General features: G+C 35.6%; 1 protein-coding gene across 13 annotated transcripts in view; it reads right to left on the reverse strand.

The window, feature by feature from the left end:
* Slc4a10 (solute carrier family 4 member 10) overlaps positions 1 to 25,483 on the reverse strand; it is a 223,608-nt gene that overhangs the window by 142,659 nt on the left and 55,466 nt on the right. For 5 of the 13 annotated variants that reach the window (XM_075985042.1, XM_075985049.1, XM_075985041.1 and 2 more), the window contains exon 1: positions 9,617 to 9,882. The exons of 7 other annotated variants lie outside the window; for them this stretch is intronic. In XM_075985042.1, coding sequence (XP_075841157.1) covers positions 9,617 to 9,661 — 45 coding nt within the window. In that variant the 5' untranslated portion in view covers positions 9,662 to 9,882. Of the gene's footprint in view, positions 1 to 9,616; positions 9,906 to 25,483 lie in introns of those variants that run through there. One more of the 13 variants, XM_075985045.1, reaches the window with a different exon arrangement.

Here is a 25,483-nt window from a genome sequence, read left to right on the forward strand (position 1 = left end):
TTGGACTTCCCGCAGGGCAGGGAATCTGGACTGCTCTTCATTCTCAAGAGGGAGGTGGAATGGAGTGGGGGGTAGGGGGTTAGGGGGAGGGGAGGGGAAGGGGGCGATGTGTGGGAGGAGAGGGAGGGAAATGGGAAACGGGGAGGAGGCGGAATTTTTTTTCAACAACTAAAAAAAATAAACAAGAAAATAAACAAACAAACAAACAAAAAAAGACTGTATGTTGCAACCCAGTAGGAGGAAAAGGGTCCCAAGAGCTGGCAACTGAATCAGAGACACCCCTACTAGCACTCTTAGGAGTCCCACAAAAACTCCAAGATAACATAAGCAGAGGACCTAGTTCAGGCACAAACAGGGGCCGTGACTGGTGCTTCAGTCTCTGTGAGCCCTGCTTAGTTGATTCGGTGGGCTGTGTTCTTGTGGTACCCTCCATCCCTCTGGCTCTAACAGTCCTTCTTCTCTTTTTTGAGGGTTTAGAAAGCTCAGCTAATGTTTGGCTGTGGGTTTTTCGATCTGCTCCAATCATACCAGGGAAAAAAAACATATTTCTTTTCTCCTCTGAGATACAAATAAAGTATAAGACAGTAATCAAGCTAACAGCTATATGAATGAACTACTGTGTTCTGAAAAAGATAGTTTGGACCTGAGGCTAAAATGTTCTGTTTACTTTTTCCTCTCATATAGGGCCCTGTAATGCATATTAGAATCTTTAGGCCTTCCAATAATTCAGTGATACAGTCAGCCTTATTTTAGCATTCTGTATGTATGTATGTATCATGTCATATGTATGTTATGAGTTTGGGCAGCCACATTAATTCAGTGTTTTGGATGAATAAGGACTAGTGAAAACAAGCCTTCATAGTATCACCAATTCAAGCACTTACATGCTCATCGTGTAGAAAAAAAATCTAATGACAGGAGGGGATAGGGAACAACAGTGTGCTATAGAAGTCCCTAATATTATATGTCTTTTAGATACTTTGCTATATGCATTGTGTGTTAAAATTCTAATGAGTTCTCATTTTAAAAATATGAGTCTCACCGCTACTACACAGAGAGAACTAGAAGATGCATGAGCATCCACCCAGCCGGACACCCCACTCTCTAGGCCCTCCATACTGGGGCAAAATCCCGGGCTCCTCCCCCACCTGCCTCAGCTTATCTAGCCAGTCAGCAGGCCAGTTTAGGTAGCCTGGTAGGTAGGCTGCTCCAACACTCCCACCCCATCCATAGGACTCTGCAAGCTACAAGTCCCACTCTGCCCCCAAGTCCTCCTCTGCCCCTACTCTGCAACCTCAGAGGAACTCTGAAACATAAGCTGCAACTACAAAGAGAGGACCAAGAGAGGAACTCTGAAGCACAAGCTATGACTGCACAGAGTGGACCAATAGAGTGAACCATGAAAGCAGACCAAGAGAGAAGGTGAAGAGAACGGGTCAAAAGAGATCTCAGTGGCTCCCTGAGACACAGAGAGTGACAGTACAGAGCAGACCAAGAACAGTTCCTAAAGACACAGAAAGCCACTGCAAGAATTGAACCAAGAGGCAAAGACACTGTTGGCACTAATTAGAGAAAGAGATTGGTAGGTGCCAATGCAAGAATTAATTCAAAAACTTTAAAAAATGTGAGTCTTAAAATTTACATTATTTTCCAATTTATTCAAATATCAAGGAATACAGAGGCATTGCTTTTACTGGTGAAAATATTCTATTTCAGGCTTGAGAGACAGCTCAGAGATAAGAGTACTGACTGCTCTTGCAGAGGACCTGAGTTCATTTCCCAGCACCCATACAGTGGCTATAGCCAGCTGTAACCTTGTTCCAGGGAATATGATGCCCTATTCTATTCTGACATCCACAGGTATCAGGCACACCCATGGGTAACAGACATACATGTGGGCAAAACATTCATGCTGCAATAAAAATTTTAAACAATATAAAAATTTAAGAAGACAATGCCAAATTTCCACAATTCAAATGTAGTGAATTCTAAGTTTAGTGAAACTTTCCTTAGTTATTGAAAACATATCTGAAAGATGAAATGTCAATAAATCTCTATCCTTCTCAGTAATAATCTGTCTTAAACCAACCTGTAGACATACTACATGCTTCTTTATTATGGGGGAAAGACACATAACAAAATTTACCCTAAAATTTACAGTGTTAACTATTTGTACATTGTTGTTCAATGGATCTCTAAAACATTATCTTTCTGCAATACCATCTTCATATTTTCCCCCAGACCTGGAACCCTCATTTTGTTTCTATTTTCTATCCCTCATATTAGTTCAAACATAGGGTGCTCATCTCTTTGTGATTGGTTATTTCACATAGCATAATGTTCTAAAAGTTCATCCATTTGCAGCAAGTGTGTGTCACAGTTTCTTTCCTTCTGAAGCCTGAATAGTATCCATTGGTTATATATGTGTGTGTGTGTGTGTGTATACATATATATATATGAATGATAGATAGAGATAGATAGATAGATAGATAGATAGATAGATAGATAGATAGATAGATAGAGATAGAGATATTCACTGTATTTTATTTGCTCATTCATGTATGCAGGGACATTGAGCTTTTTCCATGCCTTAGATATAGTGAATAGTGTACAAGGGTGCAAATATGTTTTAAATACCTTGCTTAAGTTATTTCAGAATAACTTAAGGCATACAGAAGTGGGTTTGCTAGATTATCAGCTCATCTACTTAAACAGTCTTAGAAACTTGAGCAAACAATAGTATTTTTTATAAATATTTGCAAATGTATGGTTACGGTTTTAGTATTTATTAATATAATACATCATCTTATAAACCATAATCCTCTCCTGTAGTTACACTTTTGAATCTTTGATATATAAGTAAAGTTCATCGCATAATTATAGAATTCTTCCAGCACAACCACAGACAAGAGACAGAATGGGATCACCTATGAGAACTCCACATCATCTGCCCTTTATTAAATACGGTTTCTATTATCCCCTCTATTATATGGCCAGTATGTCATCTACAGGACCTTGTGACATCTAACTTATTCTCTCTATTTAACTATTTCACTTTTGGGGGTGATTATCTCAACTTTACTTTTTATACTTTGTACTCTGTTTTTTGCTTGAGGTTTAAGTTCTAGGGATTCTTATTTATTCTTATTCTTTTTCAGCATGCTACTGTAAAACAGCATTCTCTTTTAGTTTAATATTTGCAATACCTTTTATTTTAGTATTTGAAGTATCATCATTTAAAGTTCTTTTTCCCACATTCTTTTCTCTCTTCCCAGTAGGCTTCTTACTCTACTTGCTGTGGCTTCTACATTTTTAGAAGTTTTTGTCAGGAGGTTTATAATCTTGAGTTACCTGTTTATATTTAAGAATTCCTTGCTCATATTCTCCCTCTTTCTGCTCCTCATTTGGACCTTTAAAATGGTGAATAAAAATGAATTGAATAGGAAGAAAATGTTCTCAACATAAATATATAAATATATTTTTATAAAGAGTTTGGTTTTTCTGGAAAGAAAAGAAATGGAGTTTTTCATGGGGATTGTGTTGCATCTGTAAATTGCTTTCAAAAGGCCAGTAATTGTTACAATATTAGTATGTGTGCATGGAATGTCTTTCCATCTTTTGGAGTCATCTTCAATTTCTTTATTCAATTTTTTATATAAATCTTTATTTCCTTAGTTAAATTTAGTCCAAGATATTTTGTGAAAATATTGTGAATGAAAATACTTCTGGAAGCTTCATTCCAACTGTACAGCTTTTATGCTACTGGTAGGTGAAATGCAGACTACAGAGGTGAAGAGTAACCTTCATTCTCACCCTGCTGTTACCCTTGAAAGTAATAGCTCACCTTAAAGGTCTGACTACTTGAGGGACAGAGGGACAGATGCTATGGCAATTACCAACAACTTTATGATTGGCTCTAAGGCCTGCTCCTTGAGATGGAGCCAAACTTGACAAAGAACAAGAATCTGTGTCTAGCTTGGTCATAATCTCTGTGGGAGAATCCAATTATTCTGTCAAATACAGATAGTATTTAAAAAATCCTAATGAACTTATTGCTGTTTCTATAGATCAGTGCATCACTCAATCCTCATCAAAGAAGCTTCTCCTTGCATAGATGGCATCTAACACAAAGACACCTGAACTGGACAACATGCAAAGAGGTAGAGACTACAAAAGGCTCACCCTCAGAGGTGAAATACGTATTATATACCACTTCCACCCTAGACTTAGTGATCTCTTTGGGAGACTTGGCACAAAGACTGTTAGAGCCAGAGATAGTAGATAATCAAAGAAACTGTTTTCTGGACACAACATGGCATTTGCACATATAAACTCAGCAACTATGACAGCATGTAAAACCCTTGTGCAGTCTAGAAAAAGACCTAAGTATAGATGGGGTGATAGTGGACACAAAGTTCCACTACTTCGTTTTTATATCAAGCTTTCTCTCCTCAAGTTAATCTTGTACACTTAATCCAATGGGACCATTTAATCTCTCTAGAGGAAAACCAGTCTTTTCACTGAATCAGAAAAGGAGCTGTCTGGCTGTCTGAAGTGACTGAATAAGATGATCTAGAGTTGCAATTGACTTTTAAACCAATAAATACTATTTACTTTGACAACCTAACCCTTGGGGGTACCCAATAGTTTTCTTTTTTTCGAATTTTTTTTATCAAAATGGTTCGTTATACAATAGACTGTTCTCAGCATTGGCTACTGACAGACTACAATTCTGTTTCCTTAGCAGATCAGGGCACTTAGCGTTTTCCTTCTGTTTCTGTTAAAATATTCTGTCCTTTTTTTTTTCATTTCCTATTCTCCCTTCTCCCCTACTCATTTATTCTTTGGTGTTCAAAAAGGTTTGGATGTTTTTATTTTTTAAATACTCTTTTCGGAGAAAAAAAAAGACATATTAAAGTGTCTGACTACTTTATGTTTAAAATGTTTTCAGAGAAACACATCAGCCAAGCTAACATTTATCCTCATCATGATTACTCGATCACTAATAGTTATTCTGCTGCTATTATTATTCACTATAATTGCTGGCATATTTCTATACTCTCCAGGTCATATGCAACATTTCACTAAGCTTGGAATGTTTTCTTTTGGTTGTCCTAATACATACTTTAGAGTTCTATAATTAATAAAGCTTAATGCATTTACTTATTTATTTCTAATGACTTAACACATGTCAGAATCTGTGCTGAATTAAAAGACACAATTGCGATCAAAGATTTAATAGTTGAAGGGAGAAGATAGGTGTATTTTTTTAAAAATGTCAAGTATGTAAACATTATACTGGAACCTGGATGAACAGTATAAATGCTCCCGTGACTAGCATAGAAAAGTCTATATCAAATTTCTCTAAAACAAAGTTCTTTTATCCAGAAGTAAATATTTGTGTCATGAGTATTCACTGCATTAAATGACCCCACTAGATTGTCCTTGGTTAGGAAATGTCAAACACAAAGCCAAAACTAAATCAGATTACCTACCAATAACACAGTCACATTGGGGACAAGCAGGAGGTCTCTTAAGATATGAAATCTGGGACTTCTGAGTGCTTGTGGGGAGACTGAGTAATGCTCTCATATGCAATTTTGATAGAGAATTTTATTAAAATCCCTCATTTTGCTTCTACACCCTACTGTGTCAACTAACTACTAAATCTACTCAGGAATTTAATTTTCATTCCCAAAGTCTCAAAAGAGCTGAGTTCTTAAAACGACTTCAAAATACGAGAGCTGCTCTTCTGTTCTTTATTTTATTTTTACCCAGGAATGAGGAGATCAGGAGAAAATATTATGTTCTTAGTTTGAAAATCATACTGTAATGCTCCAGACTCTATGCTCTAGGGTTCTAAAAAAAACCTTGCTTGTGATGGTCTAATTTACTCCAATAGCCTAAAGATGAACTGGGCTATTATGACTATTCAAGTATATTATATTCTTTATGCCTCATACTGTGCATCTCTCTTTTGGGGACACTCTACTTCTTCCACATCTACATATACACATAGAGATTCAAATAGAGATTCACGAGAGAGAACATTCAGCATTTATCTTTCAGTTTGTCTCTTTTCACATAACATGATTATCTCTAGCCCCTTCCATTTTCTTTCAAATGGCCTGATTTTGTTCTTTATGGATAAGAAATCATCACTGTTTATATATACCAGATTTTACTTGTCAATTCTTCTGTTAACAAACATATAAACTAATACCATCCATGATATCCATGCATAAAAATGCCATGTTGAAACCCATAATCATGTACAATCAATATATTCTAGTAATATAAACAAAATCAACTTGTCAAATACCAAAAAGAATATTAATAATTTGCACACTACATGCCACAAACTATTACAAGTAATCTCTGTATCTTAAGTCATTTAATATTTACAATACTTTGAGCTACATACCACCACTATCCCTTGGTTATGAATAAAGAAAGACTGACGATCATGCAGCTGACTAGCAATATAGCTAAGTTTGAACAGAAAGGCTATGGCTGACTTGATACTTAACCATAGTGCATACAGCCTCTTACTTTACCCCAGCTATTACAAACCAGAGTCAATTTGTAGCTCAGCCCTGTATTTCTCTAATTGAAGGCTTTAATACAAGACACCAAGCACTTTGGAGTCACTTCTGGGCAAATTGCCCAGTTTGGGACTGGAAAATAGGGGATTTGCATCTGTTCTACCCACCTCTCTGCTATTTTCAGCCCGCTTGTTGATATAAAACAGAAGAGAGTAACACCGACTGTCCACCAGCCAGAAGCTAACACCTGCTTCCATTACAGCTTCTCCAATCCCCTTCCTCAGAGTCTGAGGTGACTGATCACTCTCTAGCACTTTTCATCAGATCTTGGCTTTTCCAGCCAAGTGAGGCAGTGGACAATTATAATCCTAGCAATTGGGAGACTGAAATCAAAAGAGTAACAAATTTCTAGCTACACAAAAAGTCTGGCAAGTCTACACTATACAGGGAGATCCTGTCTCAAAATTTTAAAGTTCTTAGAATTTTCAGTCTAAGGTGTACGGACAGATACTTTTTGTTCCAAGTATAGCTCAAATTGTCTAATTTCTCCCATACTTGCTACTCTTTATCTCAAATGTTTAACCCTAAGAAGAAAAACTCTTTTCCATAATACACATCCTACTAAATTATTCATACATCCCCTAGAATTATAGCCACAGCCCTATTTTAAAGATGAGTCTCAGGGTTTCCACCATAGTTTCTTGCCAGGGACTAGGTTGAACTCAACTCTTAAATTAAGTTCACGCTGATTTATAAATCTAGAACTAATTTTTTTGAGACAGCGTTTTTCTATATAATTCAATCTGGCCTTGAATTCTCATTATTCTTGTCTATCAGTAAAATTGCACCATGCATAATGATTAATCTAACACTAAATATACCTTTGATTTCTCTAATATTATGTCAAGTACATGGGAGGAAAGAACAGTAATATGTAACTCATACTAGAGTTCACCAGTTTACAAATTAAGTTAAAATTAATTGTAACAAACCAGTTTTAAGAGTCAACCCAAAATATCTGAGTTAATGTGTATTTATTTTCTCATTCATGCCTGAAAGCAATAATTTTTTCTTTTCTGTATTTCACAGAACACTAAATATAATATCCTACAAATGAGGAACTTTCTTATAATATTCCCTCCATAAAAAATTATCAAAACAATTATTTACAAATAGCCTATCTTTAGAGATCTTTATGATGTATAATGGCATGCATTTTAAATTACTGCAGATACAGATAACCTTGGTAAAGAAGATCTCTTGTTCTTGGGAAGATTCATAAGGAACTCCACTGTTCAAAGTTCAAAATCATCTTGCTGAAGAGGAAGAATGGAGGGCATTCCTTTTAAATGTCTGCTGCATTCTGCATTCTAATTAAATGTCTGTATTTTACTTTTCAGTGCAATGAATTTTGACACAGTAACAGGAAAACTTTCCTGATGTGTAAAAGCAATGGCAATTTAGAGACAATTTTTCATATAATAAAATTAATGATATTTAAGTATCACTAAAAGAACATAACCAAATACTTTATGATTGGTTCTTCTGAAAGGTCATAAATACAGTGAAACATTAGCAAAATTCTGTGGAAACCAAGGCCTAGAGGAATCCTGAAGTCATGCCAAGAAACAGAACGTACTCCTAGTGACTAATACACGCAAGTGCTGGAAATAAATTCTAACAGATTAAACAGGTTTTGTAGCAACTAGAAGGTATACTCAAATCATTCTAAAAATTAATCAAGCTTAAAAATATGGCAATCTTCCCAACTAATAAGAATGTAAGCTGCTAAGTAGCCAGAATAACATATAAATTATATCCAATATCAGTAGGAAGAATTTTTAAATGTGTTTTTAATTAAAAAGAAAAAAAACAGCTTCAACTGAATTTATTCACTGTTTCAGACTTTTTCCAATGTATTCATTTTTAATACTACATTTCCCTTCTGATGAGGTTAAGTAAATAATAGCCTTGCTACAGGATTGTGAGGTCAACACTGTTCTCTTGAGAAATTTTTAACATTCATATTCTTTTGGTAACAAATTTAACATATTTGATAGTTCCCTAAAACTGACTCAGAAATGAATAAAAATAAAAACAAATTAAATACAGCTCTTTAAAAATCTGAGTGTTAGGCATATAAATCTGTTGAGAATACAATTCTGAGGAAAGCCTAAACTAAATGAATTTTAACTTGAGAGGATCGATATAGATACAGTTATAGATGTAGATAGAGATGAACAAATAGCAAAGTTTCAACACAAGGCAAATTCATAAATTCTATGTTCTAAGGCTTTCTACAATTTATAGTTAATGAGTTTAATGGAGTAAATTGAAAATGAAAGTAAGGAAACACTGAATCTCTCTGGGTCAAACAAAAACTCTTCAAGACGCTTAGAAGCCACAAGCCTCCTTTATGTAAAACAAATTCACAGTCAGCTTTCAGATGTGGTTATTGCCTTAGCAGAGATGTACATTAAAATCTCCATGAGTATCACCAGATCCAGGAAATGATTAAAAATGGCTTTTAGATAGTCCAGAGAATAACTAAATCTCATAAATTAGCTTACAGCCTGTATAAACGTTCTTCAGCTCAGCGAATTTCATTGCTGTTTGCCTCACTCCTATCAATGCTAGCAGCATTGATTACTGTGGTCAATCAGATAATAACCATTTTGCAATACATCAGTATTTATGGGCAGAAGGTTATGATTACCAGTTGATTCATTTATGTTATTTTTATCATTTCAAGTAAAATACACAGCCTGAATATAATCAAGATTAATCTAGAAAAAACTCGAAAGAGCCATAAACCCTGTTCCTAATCACATAAAGTATATTCTCCTTTACTCCTCATCTCTATCCCAAAAAAGACTAAAGCAAAACAAAGTCATATACACATGCAAACACTTCTTAATCCATATTTTACCCATTATTATAATCATTACCTATTCAAATTTCCAAATGAAAAATGAGTCAATAAGCAATTGTGTTGAATAACATATTCCAAATTCCTAAGATCTGGACAACCTTGCATATGCAAAATAGCGTCGCAATTCACAAGACTATACCTGATGACTGAGAGACTGTAAGTGCTCACTGCTTCCAGGCTGCATGATCTTTCTATTTCCTGTCTTACAAAGAATAAGCTCAGCTGTCTCTAGCTTTCAGCATTTCCAAGGTTAGTGAAGAAACCAAACAGCAGATCTGTCCATCAGAATCTATTTAAACCATCATCAAGATATCAGCTCTCACGCACTGTTCATCGTCTCCTCTGTGCAGTTCCCTACGCTGCATGCTAAGAGATGCTGACACAGTGGTGTTTGCTGATGCTGTGAATGCTGTCTGAAAACACTCAGCTTACAGCTTGGAGCAATTCTGCACCATCCTAACTCAGGCACAGCGTCAGGTTCCCACTTTTGCTACTACACAGATGCACATTCAGAGAGAGGTTTATTTCTTATCAGTACTTTAAAAATAAGTAACGCTTTATTTAATTAAGTATTCAATGTGCCTGTTGCAAATACCATGTCAAACTATGTTAACTATTAGGCAGCTTTCTCCACATATAACTAAGCTGTAGTATTATGATGTAATAGGTAAATTTGTAATCGCTTTTCAAGAAAACTTCCTTCCAAAGCATCAAAATTAGAAGAATCTAAAAGTGAAAAATTCATGAAATAGTAGATAACTGTGAACAATATAAACATGTGCATGCAATTTACATTTATTACCAGGAATCTTTAATATTTATTCTTCAGAACAACATAATCCAATTAAAAACATCTTCTATGTTTTTGATTCATCTTATACAGAGCTAAGAATGCAAAAATTAAAACACTATCATCAAGTCATAAGACTAGATGGTTCTTTAGCAAAGAAGCCTATGTAAAAGGTATCGCATAAGCAGTATGAAATATCATGGTACCCTATTACTCAAGACACTAGGAAGGCCTTTGTTCACCACTTCACAGCAGTTTAGGGAATTGTATGACTGGTGAAGTACTCTGGAAATAAAGGGCTCCAGATTACAGTTGGAAGTTTTTGCCTTCACCCTGTGATTAAATAGCATTTGTGGATAAAGAAAATAAAAGACTAAGACCAAAATCAAATTAAGTAAATTCAATATTAGAGCACAAAGTATAGGCCCTTATGTTAAAATAGCCCCCACATTCAGTACATACTGAATTAATAATAATACAACACTTTATTTATATTCCTGTGAACTAAGCTACTGAAATTTCCTAATAGCTAATGTAATGCACAAAAGGTGCCTTAGAAAAACATAGACTGAAAACAAATCAGTAAATGTTCCTTGTCCTACTCACATTTGATGGGATATGTTCCAAAATATATCCATGCACATATATACACACATATAATCATGCAAAGCAGTCAAAATGAGTCTAAATAAATTTATCATTTCAGAGGCAGAAAAGAAAAAGGGTTGAAGGCTGGTGGGAAATCTATTACGGTGAGATCTGAAGGTTCAGGGTGCATGTGATCAAGATATATTGCATACACGTGTGAAAATGTCTAAGAATTAAATAAATTTAAAACACTATTTAAGAAAAAGAAACCTGGGACCAGTGAGACAGTTTGGTGAGTAAAGGCATTTGCTGCCAAATCTACCGGCCTGAGTTTAATGCACAGGGCCCATAAAGTGTGAGAAGAGAACCCCAGCAACTAGTCCTCTGACCTTCACATCCATGCCATGGCATATGCTCCCTCCCAACACACAAAATAAAATGGGAACACATAAGGAGATTACAGGCAGACGTTATGCAGGGAGTGAGAAACTTAGGAACATGCAGCCTGAAATGGGATGTCCCCATCAAATCCCTCTCCTTAGGCCTCAGAGAAACCTACAGAAGACGAGCCACAAAGAGTGTAAGAGAGGACCAGAGGACACCCAAAAAGCAAGACCTTGTAAACCAACCTAATCAAAAGTCATATGAACTCACAGAAACTGAAGCAGCACCAGGCAGCACCAGGCTGCACCAGGCCTTTGCATAGACATTAAAGTTTCCAGTTTAGTGTTTTTCTGAAATTCCTAGGGTTGGAATGTGTGGATCTCTAATTCTTTGCCTTCTCTTGGTCTCTTTTCCTTCTTTTTGCTTTGACCAATACCGATGTGCTAGTTTTTGTTTTGACTAAATTTTATTATATTATATTACATTATATATGTATTATATTTTATTTATTATTATCCCTTAGATGTCTGTTTTCTAATGAAAGATAGAAAAGGTGTGTATCTGAATGGAAGGGGAGGAAAGGGGAGGAGAAACTGGGAGGAGTAGAAGGAAGAGCAAACATAATCAGAATATATTATGTAGAAAAAAATCTGTTTTCAATAAAAGTAAAGAAATAAAAATTTTAAAAAGTAAATTAAAAAGAAGTAGTGGACTTTAGATATTGCTGCTATTAATATTTATGGATTGATTAGAGAGTCTTAACTCACTTTTCCATCCACACCCCCCTCCAGAAAGAGGGAGAAATTTGGCTTTTTAGTAGCCTGATACACACCTTTCCTTTAAGAAATTACTGTTTTCAGATGAACACATTTAGACATGGACTTGATAGTTTGACTGTACACCTAAAAAAATATGGTTTACACAGGTAGTATTTATCCTCATAATCAAATATGTATTCATCTTTTGGCATTTATCTTCTTAATAAAGCCTTCCTATACCATCTCCCTTTTAAGTTCATTCCTAACATGTAGAAAATAGTGGACATCTATATGTATCAGATACTAAATATATGCTGAGACCTTGACCACCAGAAAGAGATGACTTCACAGAAATGGAGATAGCTAAATAAGACAAATGGAGGTGGTATATAGGCTTCCTTTGTTTTGATGGGCAAATTTAAAGAGAGATATGGAGCAATGGCAAGTTATCCTTCCTAATCTGGGGATCAGAAAGGGTCTCTCCAATGAGTACTATTAAAGGCTAGATGATTCTGAGAAGTCACATTTGAGAAGCAGTAAATACAATATGGCTTAGACTTTAAAGTGCAAAGCCAATGACCTAGCATGAGAAGCCTTGGGAGTCCTAGAAAAAGTTTGGACTTTGGCCTTAGGTGAACAAAATCCACCAGTGTAACCAGTCATGTAGTTTTAGATTATCCAAGCTCCACTACAGACAAACAGTTGAGTAAAATAAAAAAGGAAAAAGACAGAAAAGTTAGTTACTTAATTTTATTATTACATGATGATGGTGTAAACAAAGAGGCAATAGACATACAGATAAAAGACTCTAGATACATGGCTTAGCTGATAGAAATAGAATTGAGAGAGTGATATGAGAAATAAAGGAAAGAGAAATGTCAAGGTGTATTCCTAATCTCCTATGTTATTGTATCTTTTGTTTTATAATCAATGTGCTTTAATCACATTCTCTGGGGTTACTATTTTCATTTATATATGTCTCTTTTTTATATCTTAACTGGCACATTCAAGAGTATATGGGCAATAAAAACTGGACTTGATTGTAAGAGTGGGTAAGGAAGGGGTGAATCTGAGAGGTGATATTGGAAGGGGGAAGGTGGGTGAATGTGATCAAAAAGCATTGGACAGAGTCCCACAGCCAAAACAGGCAGGACTCAGGGAACCCCACAGAAGAGGGGGAGGATGGAATGCAGGAGATAGGGGTCGAGGACACCATGAGAACACAGCACACAGAATCAACTAAGCATGGCTCATGGGGGCTCACAGAGACTGAAGCAGCACTCATGGAGGCTACATGGGTCTGCTTTAGTCATTTAGCTTGGGGTTTTTGTGGAACTCCTTACACTGAGAGTTGGGATATGTCTGACTCTTCTCCCTACTTTTGGAACCCTTTTCATGGTACTAGGTTGCCTCCTCCAGCTTTGATAGGACGATTTGTTCCCAATCTTCATGCATCCTGTGATGCTGAGTTCAGCTGGTATCTCCGGGAGGACTGATCGTTTCTGAAGGAAAACACTGAATCAGTGGATCTGATGGAGAAGGACATAAGGGGGGGGGGTGCATTGGAAGAGTGGGGGGGGGAGACTATGGCTGGGATATATTGCATGAGAAAAAAATAAATTAAAAAGAAAAAGCAAACCCAATATAAGTGACAAAAAATTAAATGGAAGTCTTGAGGAGGAATATTTGGCTTAAATTCCCCGTATCTTCCTGAATGTGCATAATTGAATAAAGTTATTAAATGAATACACTGGAAATAAGCATGTCCATCAACCTTTTATTATTCTCTTGAAGAAAAATGAAATAAATATATATTATTAAATTTTCCTCAGTAATTTCCTGCCAACATACTTGATACTTTCTATAATATTAAAACCTGGAGACATACCTCTTAATCTATTATCTAATAATAAAACATTTTAAATAAAAAATCATTTATTTGTTGTGGATAACCAAAAATGTGAGCCTATTTCTACCTTGTCTGTTGGTCAGAGAGTTCAGAGGTTGCTAATTATTGTTGAAAACAACAAGAGCTACACAACCTGATCCAGGATGTAGTTTCTTGGTTCTTTTGACATTAAGATGCACATACAGCTAGATCCACTCCACCCTGACAGATGGTCAGGATATGCAAACATCCTTCTGCTCCTTCTTTTGTAAAAAGATGTTACCTGGGGAGTGACTGCTTTCAGGATACTTGGTGTAGTGTGGGTCCACTGCCTAGGCAACAGAATGCTAATGACTTGATGACTCAAAGTGCTGAAGCAATTAACTGTTTGAGTAGTCCTTTGTGTCATGTTAAAGAAGTCTTTTGTTGTCTTCTTCCCCTTTTGTATTGGGGTATAAAAGCATATGGAAAACTAAACATGGATGTTGTCAGTATTAACTGAAACTATCTCCTGATACTCTTCTGTTTTCTGTTTTATTATTTTTATTCGTGTCTTCATCCTCTTCACTATTTTTCTGATCCCCACACCCTTACCCTGGCAAAAGATATTTTTGTTGAGGCTGGTCCCCTACAATTTGTTGTCCATTTTTAGATCCATATTATAGTAAGTTAACATGACTAACCAACTAAACTCTAAGAAAGCTGGGGCCTTGATTAGGATCATCATTGTGCTTCTAGAGGACTTGAGTTCAGTCCTCAGCACCAACAACAAGCATTTACAGCTCCTAGAAATCCAGTGCCCTCTTTGGTTTTATAGGTACACTCACATATGTGCACATATGCATATGCACATAAATGAATAAAAATAAACCTTAAAATAAAGTAAATCTGTTATTTTGTCTTCTTTTTTTTTCAGAGCCGCAGACCAAACCCAGGGCTTTGAGGTTCCTAAGAAGGGCTTTACCTCTGAGCTAAATCCCAAATCCCTAAAAATGAAATATATCTTTATGCCACTATAGTGCTGTTAAAAATTATTTATACAATATACTACTCTTAGCATTATCACTGCAGTACAGTTATCATAGAAAAGCAGGCTGTCAATACACTTTTTCTGACAAATATTTCATAAAAGATATGAAGAGTAGACAAAACATTGCAGAATAGATAAGCAAAAGGGTTGATTTAGTTCTTTAGTTCTGATATAACAAATTAGAATGGGTGCTATGTAAACAGAAGAAGTATATATCACACAGCTCTGGAGGCTAAGAAATCCAAGATCAAGTGGTCAGTTGGTTCAGTGTCTAATGAAGTTTTCCTTTTCTCTAAAACTTTACATGCAAGAATGGTAACTTTCTGTGACTTTTTTTTCCCCCCACAAGGGAACAAATGTGATTCTAAAAGGCATAGCTATCACATTAGTGAGTTACCATCATGCTGGTGGTTGGGTTCTCAACAGATGAACTTGAGGGAGGTAATGAACATTGTGACTCTAGCAAGGTAAGGAGTACACATTGAAGGTGACATTGATTTTTTGATCTGTCAAACACAAGACCACCCAAATCCTAAACGTTGAGCATCCTTAGAAGAGCATACATTTTAGAACTACCACATTTTTGTGATTTTATTTCTGTTACCAGGAATTCCAACCTCTCATTTCACACATGAAGTAATTAAAATGTAGAGAAATTGAGTCAGGGCCAGAAATCAGAATCCTGTATCTTTAGTTTCACAGTTAAAGTCATTGCCTTGATATTTTATTTACATTTTTACATTTCATTGTATATGTATATATCTATTATTTATTATGTGTGTGAATGCATGTGATACATACAATGGCCTACACAAAGGTCAGAATACAGCTTGGATCTCAAGGCTAGAAGTGCAGTCTTCAGACTTGAGGCATCAGATACCTGTACTCACAGAAACATCTAGCTGACCCAATATACTAACAGTTTTAAAAGTACAGATCAATACTATCTGTCACAGAAGATAGCAAAAAAACACAAAAATTCTTTAAAATATTCAATCATGTCTAAATTCTGATTTGAAGATTTTGTCTGATGGTACAGCAGTTTGGATTTAAAGTATGGTCTTCTGCCCAGAAATCATGCATTGAGGGTTTGGCAGCAACTGGTGTCACTACTTGGATGTGTTTGTGACTGGAGGAGAAGGTATCAAGTTCTCCAATGGACTACTAGGAGGTAGAGGCTGCTTCAGGAGTTCACTAGACGTTTCTTTAATGGGTGTAACTGTGCTCACCCCTTCCCCATCTGTCCTTTTGCTTCTTGACAGCCATGATATTGGCAACTCCAGACATGTGTTTTGGGCACTGTGATGTCTCTGCTGCGTTGCTTCAGATTCAGAGCCCATGGAATTAGTTAATAGCCAATAGAGGCTGATACCTCTGAAATGACAAGCTGGAACTAGTCTTTTCTTCCCGACCCGTGATGTGAAAGCAAAAAGGAATACTATGTGGACTGTATGGGAAGGAAAGGAGAACCAGCAAGCAGGATGTGAGGAGAAATAGAAGACAGTGGGAAGGCCACAAATAAAAGCTAATTCTGTTGACATGTATGTATCTAAATGTCATAATGAAATCCAATTCTTTCTATGCTATTTAAAAATATAACTAAATAGAATCGTTATCTATTTAATTATTTTCTCAGGTATCTGTCACAGCTAAAAGAAAATCTGAACATTTGAATTTATGCAAAGTTCAACACTGCATTTTTTGGGGAGAAGAAACAGGAAAGGGTTTTTTTAAAAAAAAAAATGACTAAATTGAAATATGCCCAAAGAATAATGTCATGCACCTGCTGAATATTAGAAATAATAAAAAAAAACTTTTAGGTCAAGTGAGATGTTTCAGCCAGTAAAAATATTCCTTGAAGAAGACTGGAAACCCTAGAAGTCATTCCATGTAAAAAGGAGAAAATTTATTCTAAAAAGTTCATCTCTGGCCTCCACAACTATGCCATGGCATACCCATTTACACACATGCGCAAATGCATACACACACACACAATAATAAATTTAAATGAATCAAACAGATTAAGACAAAACAATATAATAGATCATAAAGTATGTTGTTATGGTTTAAATTTGAAATGGTCCTCAAAGGCTCAAGTATGGAAGGCTTAGTCCCCCAGACAGGAATGCTCAGAGGCAGAGTTTTCGGGGAATCATTGGACCACAAGAGCCCTGAACTCGTCAATAACTGAGTTCATAACTTGAAAGGTGACTGTGAGGGGAAACCTAAGACAAAGGCCCTGTGTTAAGTGCCATATCTTGTTCCAGACACCTTCCTTTCTCTTTGGGCTGACTGGCTACAGGAGGCAAACAGCTTTCCTTTCCTGCCCTCATCCTCTGATCTCCACCACCACATGCCAGACAAGTGGGCAGGGACTAAACGCATGTACAAGACAAATCTTTCCTTCTTTGAAGTTGTTTGTCACATGCATTTTGCCATAGCATTAAAAATCTGATTAATAAAAAAATATTCAGTGAAAAACAATATATCTATTTGGGAGATATATTGGGAGAAAACCCTCAACTATATGAAATGTAAACTGAAAATACAAACAATATATTGTAAAGTATGATCTCCTGATGTTAACTTTATAAATATAAAGCTTATAGACTTTATTATTCCTTATAAAAGAAGGAAATTATTTCTGATAATAGTCAAACAAATGCATTTGTTTCTCACATACTCTTTCCACTTAAAAGTATTCCTTAAGTTTTGGGCTTTCTAATACTTCAGTTATATTTCCACTCTAGTTTCATCATAAATAATAAAACTTACTTTTAGTTTATCTTTACTTTTACAAATTAATCTTATGAGGCTTCTATATCAATTACTGTGTATACGATTGAGGTTTTCAGTTTTTTTTTTAATTGGGCTAATGTTAATGGAGACTTTTTTTTGACAGATCAGCTCTCACGTCAGCCTTCATGACAGATAAAAACCATAGTACAAAAAGGAATTTTTCTTAATCTTTGTCTTAATAATCATGGTTTAATGCAAACTGATTTTTACAAGCTAAACAAGATGAGGAACTATCTTAACTTTCTATTGTGCATGAAATATAGTTGGTTTTGAAAGCAAAGGTCACCAAAAAAATGTAGTATATAACAAAAACATCTGGAAAAAAGATCTGTGAAAACATCTGTGAAGAAACTGACAATTCTTATGAAAATGATAATTATTACAATAAATAATCACTGCTTCTGATCAGTCAGGTGGACTAGAGCATAAATATCAGTTCGTATAAAGTGCCCGTGTTGGTAAAAATATTTCACCTGTCTCCTACATGAAATGGTAATGTTTCAATACTCTTAAAACAACAAACTGCAATAATGACTCATGTCTTTTTTAACTCAAGATTTTAATAGATTCTAATTTTTCTAATTTCATCATCATTCTGCTAGTTCCCTTAGTAAAACTGTGTAGTGTGTCAAACCATAAAGAAAATAAAAAATCTTACAATTGTCTAGGTGATATTGCCACTACACTTGAATGATGTTTTATACTTCACAGATATACACACAGGAAAATCAATAGATCAAAAAGCTAGGAAATCAATCAAAAATTTCATATACAGAAATAACTATTACTAATATTTTATTTCTAATGTTTAATTAATATTTACTAAAATTATATTGAATTCCTCTCTATTAAAAATACATTTCCCCAGGTCAGTATTTTCTACAATATAATATTTAATGCATAAATGGTATCGAATCAATGAGATACTATATTTTCACAACTTCTGTTTTATTTCAACCTTATAAATAATAACACAATCAGCATCATATATATATATGTATATATATAACACTGCTTTATATATTTCCTTCTTCCCTAAAATGAATTCCCATAAAAATACTTACTTGGTCAAAGGAAAAAAAACATATTTTAAACAATACTGGAGGGAATGTGAACATTTTGGAGGCTTGAGACAAAATGATCAAATTTCCCTCCAAACTCTTGCCATCTGTGTTCTCCAACAAGAATATCTGTTGCCTTATTGTTTTGTCAAATTGGATTATCACATGGTATTTATGTAAAATAATAACTGCAGTGTTAATAAAAATGTTTTAAAATAGAAAGGTGGACTTACTTTAAGGCAAGTAGACTTTACTTAAATTAGTAGCTATGCAAAATAGTGTTATCTTTATTAGTGGTCAATGAACAATAAAATTCTAGGATAAATAAAAATACAGATAAATCACAATGATTGTCCCTCCTTAGTGAAGGAACTCAGGATTGTCAAGCCAAACAATTTTCCTTTGAATTAAAGTTACCAAGCAATAACAAAGTAGATTGATTATAACCCAGTGAGATGGAAGGTGCATGCTTAGTCTTTATTTTTCCCCTGTGACATTTATAGAATAAAATGACCTAGAAAGAGTGAGTCATTCGTTGAAACAGAAAGAAAACAGCCTTAGGAAACCTTTCAAATGTCTGTCAGACAAACCTGATAAGGAACAATGTAATAAGGCGCCACAATATCATGCATATACACAAGGCTTTTAATGTGTAAATTTATTTCACAAAGCACCATTGCGGTGCTGAGAATAGAAAAGGAAATGGCTAAATTTCATAAGCTTTACTGTTTTGTTTTGTTTATTTTATTTATTTATTAAAAATTTCCACCTCCTCTCATCCTCCCATTTTCCTCCCTCTCCTCCCACTCCCTCTCTCCCTTGCTCTCCAGTTCTAAGAGACGTCAGGGTGCCCTGCCCTGTGGGAAGTCCAAGCCCACCCCCCCCTCCATCCAGGTCTAGGAAGGTGAGCATCCAAACAGAATAGGCTCCCAAAAAGCCAGTACATGCAGTAGAATCAAAATCCGGTGTCATTGGCTTCTCAGTCTGCCCTCATTGTCAGCCACATTCAGAGAGTCCAGTAGTACTTCTGGAGGCACTACCATCCCTGACTTCAAACTCTATTACAGAGCTACAGTAATGAAAACAGCTTGGTATTGGCATAAAAACAGAGATGTTGACCAATGGAATCGAATTGAAGACCCGGATATTAACCCACAAACCTATGAACACCCAATTTTCGACAAAGGAGCTAAAATAATACGATGGAAGAAAGAAAGCATTTTTAACAAATGGTGCTGGCATAACTGAATGTCAACCTGTAGAAGAATAAAAATAGATTCATATCTATCACCATGCACAAAACTCAAGTCCAAATGGATTAAAGACCTCAATATAAATCTGATCACACTGAACCTAATAGAAGAGAAAGTGGGAAGTACCCTACAACAGATGGGCACAGGAGACCACTTCCTACGTATAACCCCAATAGCACAGACAATAAGAGTAACAATGAATAAATGGGACCTCCTGAAACTGAGAAGCTTCTGTAATGCAAAGGACACTGTCATTAAGACAAAAAAGGCAACCTACTGAATGGGAGAAGATCTTCACCAACCCCGCATCAGACAAAGGTCTGATCCCCAAAATATATAAAGTTTTACTGTTAAAACTTCATTCTTGGAATAGATTTTTCTGATGACTTTAAATACCACTGAAACACAGCCTTGCTCCAAAGCCTTCAGTGGATAGCTGACACCACAGTACCAAGGAGTGTGGGCGCTGCGTTTCTTTCCCTTATACATACCTACCTCTCAGAAAGTTTAACATATCAGTGAAGGGTAAGAAACTAATAACAATAAGCAATAATATAGTCACAGTAGATGTTATAATACATATTACATGAAATGATCTCTAGGTCTGAATATTTTATTAATTTTTGACCACCCATTACTGAAACATGACAAGTGAAACAATAGATAATTAAGAAATAGTATCATTTAAATTACATTGGTAGAATGTCATGTTGCTTGCTCTTTTTGAATGTGGACTGACAAGAGAAATGGGCCCCATGTCTCAGGCTTTAGCATGGTTATACTGTATCCTGAGATCTCTTTGGGGGGCGGGGGCAGGCAGGTCATTATAATAAGGAGGAAGGAACATACCAAATATCTAACAATATTTTTAAATAATATTTTAAAATGATAACACTGCATCCTGGAGAACAGCCCTGAGCAAACCATTTCCAACAGATTCATTGTTGTCTATTCCTGCTATAAAATATCTATAGTGGCTAGAAGTTTTTCAGTAGAAAGAAAGCTCTCTGCCCAAGACTGTCAATCAGGAGCTACACTGACTGTTTTAGCAGGGCAGCCCCCATCATTTCTGCTGGAGTAAGTTCCTGGTCTGGTTTTATGTCCAATATTCCACTTTTGCTTTGCTACATTTTTAATAAGCTCACTCATTTAAAACAGAAAGTATGCCTATCATAGATCATTCTCCAGACAGTCCAATTGCACTAAAACTGTATTTAAAGTAATAGTTATGGGGAACTAAAAATAAATGTGTCTTTTATTAATTCTGATACACATGAAAATCAAAGACCATAAGTAAATATTATTTTAAAGGTAAAAAACTCACTGAAAAAAGTAAAAATACTTGAAGACCTACCTTTTATTTATCAAAAAGAGTCATGCTTAAAAGCTCAGGCTACAGATGTAAATTTGTGAATTAAAATCCCAGATTTGAACCTGGGATCTGTATGTATTCTCGGTGCCTCAGGTTTCTTCTTACATAAAATAATTATCTTAGTGGGGATGGAAGTGAAATGGGTAGATCTGTGCCTGGCACAGAGTGACTGCTCGTGAGTGCATGCTAGGACCGGCTGGCTTGTCTGAGTGTCAATCGGAAAAAGTCAGCTGTATTAAATAAACTCATGAAAGAATCAGAGATAACATACGATTGAGGAGATTCAAAGATCTAAGGATGGCAATGTCGACATTCCAACCTAGTAGAATGCAGTATGTTTGAGGTATAATTCAGGTCTGTTTCCCAACTTTCAGACTATAATCAGCTTCAGAGTCAGATAAACATTAAGTAAATCTTTGATTCACCAATTAGTAACACTAAAGAAGAGGCTTAATCCCTTCATATCAGTTCTTCATTTTTAAGCTGTAGATAATATGTTATCTACCTCAAGAGGCTACTTTGAGAGTTAAATCAAATATACACAAATTATATTGTACACTAAAACACACAATCAGTACATAATTCCATATTTAAGCAGAAGAAACAATACTATTCTTAGCTCCAGTATTGAGGAAAATACAATATATCACTTAAAGTGGTAAGTTAAAGGTAGGGAAGCAATCACACAGTGAGAGGCGGCCAGGTTCTTCCCTTTACAACAGCAATGGTCATTCCTCTGTTCTTATTGCCAGCATTTACCTCACAATTCTTTCAGAGAAATGATGGAATAAATGTGGTCGCTGTCTTAATATCCACCACCTGGTTACCAATCCAAGTCATGTTTTTTACAAAGGCCTTTCTTTTCAACCTATCTGAAACACGATCTCATTTCCTGGTCAAAACCCCCTGGTGAATGCCATGCCCTATTTGATGGCCCCCGAGGCTGGTTTTGATTAAATTTGCCATTCCTTTTAACTACTGAATGTCTGCTGAACATAAACCCAATGCAAACTATTCATTATTCTGTACTTTAAGGTCACATGCTTTATTCGTGTTGTTACATCCAGATCTTGGCTCGTACAATGATACTGCCTTTATTAACATTTCACGCATTCTCAAGCTTTGTGAACTGAAGTCTCCATCAGTAAAATGAAACCAGTAAAATGTTATTATGAAAATGATAACAAAACTTACAGAATGTCCCCTGAGAAGTAGATGAGTAAAACCTATAAAATATTTACCTCATATGATGACAAGCTAAAAATACTTTCAAAATACTGTTTGCTCTTCTTGATGCTGCAGCACATGCCTTTCGTTCTCCACTATCATTACCATGGGTCAAATGCTACCTATCCACCAAAGCTAAGTAAGTCACATCTTCCGTGAAATGGTCCATGACCCAATGTTTATGGGCTTTGACCCCTTTCCTAACCTTTTAGGCTTCAATTTTATGTGCCTGAAGTCTTTAAAATATTTTCCCTTTCTTTAGGTTTACTCTTAACTGTCATTTTTAATAAGGTCTAAAGACAAAGACCTATGCGTGATTGACTTTTCTACCCCCTCACTGCATGTAATATAGTTTACTGAGCTTCATGACTACTTGAATATATATGGGATTTAGACTAAAGTTAAGGGCTGGAGAGCTGGCTCGGTGGGTATTCATGTACGAGGCCAGGCATGGAAAGGAACACTTGTAATTCCAGCACTGAGAAGAAGGGACAGGAGTATCCCAGCTGCTTCTGTTTAGCCAGTTTAGACAAATGGTGTTTGGATCAGTAGCACTCTGTCTCAGAAAATAAAATGAAGAATAATAGAGGAAGACTTCTGACATGGACCTCTGGTTTCTGCACCCACACAAAAACACACACGTGTCATTTTTAAAGCCACTAAAACATACCTATCTATGGCAACAAGGTAAATATCATTCGGCAAGTTAATTAGTACCACAAGATAATATGCCATTTAATTCCTGTTCTCTTTAACATCTTAGGTGGAGAATGCAAGGATGCACTTATAAAGAAGGTGTTGAACTTAATGAATGAGGGCTTCCTAAGTCAACCTACAAATAGTGTGATGGTTATAGACATAATTACTAGAAAGGTATTCTTACAAAAGTGGCCTAAAAATTACAGCAAAACCACATAAGAGCAAGGATATAGATGGCAATAGTATTTGTAACAGCAAACACAGGAGCACTTTAATGTTAGACATGAAGAAGTACAAGGATATAGATGGCAATAGTATTTGTTACAGCAAACACAGGAGCACTTTAATGTTAGACATGAAGAAGTACAAGGATATAGATGGCAATAGTATTTGTAACAGCAAACACAGGAGCACTTTAATGTTAGACATGAAGAAGTACAAGGATATAGATGGCAATAGTATTTGTTACAGCAAACACAGGAGCACTTTAATGTTAGACATGAAGAAGTACAAGGATATAGATGGCAATAGTATTTGTAACAGCAAACACAGGAGCACTTTAATGTTAGACATGAAGAAGTACAAGTGTGCAGGCAGAAGCCTTTCAGGAACCTCAACAAACAGCTGATAACAGTGAGATTTTGGACTGAAGACAAAGATAAGAGGATTTGTTTTAAAACCATGTCCTGAAAAACAAACTGAAACTAGGTACACAGATTGAAGAACCTGATTTGTTAGCCATTCATAATGCTATCAAACCATACTCAAATTACATGGAATTTTATTTCTCAGAAATAAATCTGAAGACAAGAGCCAAGTGAGGAATGCATAGAGAGTTTTCACAAACACACACGTGGACACAGACATTGACACACACACACACACACACACACACACACACACACACACACACACACACAATGTAGCAATTCTTTCCCGGATGAGCTCTCACTTCAAGCTCAGAGATTTCTAGAAAGTGAGAGACAATTCGGATCATACCTGACATTATAAGCCTATATATTTCTAAATATTGTCATTTGGGAAAGGATGGGATGGAATTCACTTTAATATCTAAAAAGTTTAAGTTATTTAAAAGGAAAGAATGCACTGGGATTCCTACCTGATTCATTTAATTGCTCCAGATTACCAAAGTCATTCAGAACAACATTACCAACAAGTCACCAAGACTATTATTATAATGAAAATAATTCAACATATCAAAATATAATTTAATGAACAGAAAGACTCTCTGAAAAATACAAGAGAAAATAAACCTTGCAATGAAAAATTCAGGAATTCACACAGAACATTCAAGAAAAAGCCCCACCAATGAGACTGAACCAAGTGAAAGAAAGAATGGCAGGTCTTGAAATCAAAGTATGGGAACTGTATCATTCAATTAAAGGAAATTTTGAGTCTAAAAAAAAAAACCCAGAACAAAACATACAGAATCACATATAGAACAAACACAAATAACAGAACAGAAAAAGAAGAGACCCAGGCCAAAGCTACAGAAAGTATTTTCAAAAAAAAAAAATTAAAGAAGAAAAGCACCCTAATCGAAGGAAAGGGATACCTATCAAAGACCAAAAGGCATATAGAGCACCAAATAGAAAGGACTAAAGACTCCATGTTTTTAGTAAAAACACTAAACAAAAGGCACTGAAATCAGCAAAAACAAAAAGATAAAGTCATATACAAAGGAGTCTCCATCAGAATAACAAATGGTTTTTCAGTGGAGATTGTGAAAGCTGGAAACTTAGTATCATGTTCTACGAGCTATGAAAGACCATATGTGCTAGTCCAGACTATTATACCCTCAAAAACTACCAGTCATACTCAAAGGAAAAGGAGATTTTTACATGATAAGGGGAGAAGAGTGGGAGGAGGGGGAGAAGAGTGGGAGGAGGGGGAGGGAAATGGGAGGCTGGGAGGAGTGGAAATTTGTTTTTTTTTTCTTTATTCTCCTTTTATCAATAAAAAAAAATAGTTAGGTATTTAAAGGCATTAAACCAGCTCTAGCAGGGATACTAGAAGAAATACTAAATATGTCTAAAAAACACAGGGGATAAATAACTAATTTGAGAACACTTAATTAAAACATTTTAACAAAATAACAAAAAAGCAACAAAATGACATCTAATACTATACATCATT

This window comes from Microtus pennsylvanicus, chromosome 9 (assembly GCF_037038515.1).
Source record: "Microtus pennsylvanicus isolate mMicPen1 chromosome 9, mMicPen1.hap1, whole genome shotgun sequence".
Taxonomy (NCBI): Eukaryota; Metazoa; Chordata; class Mammalia; order Rodentia; family Cricetidae; genus Microtus; species Microtus pennsylvanicus.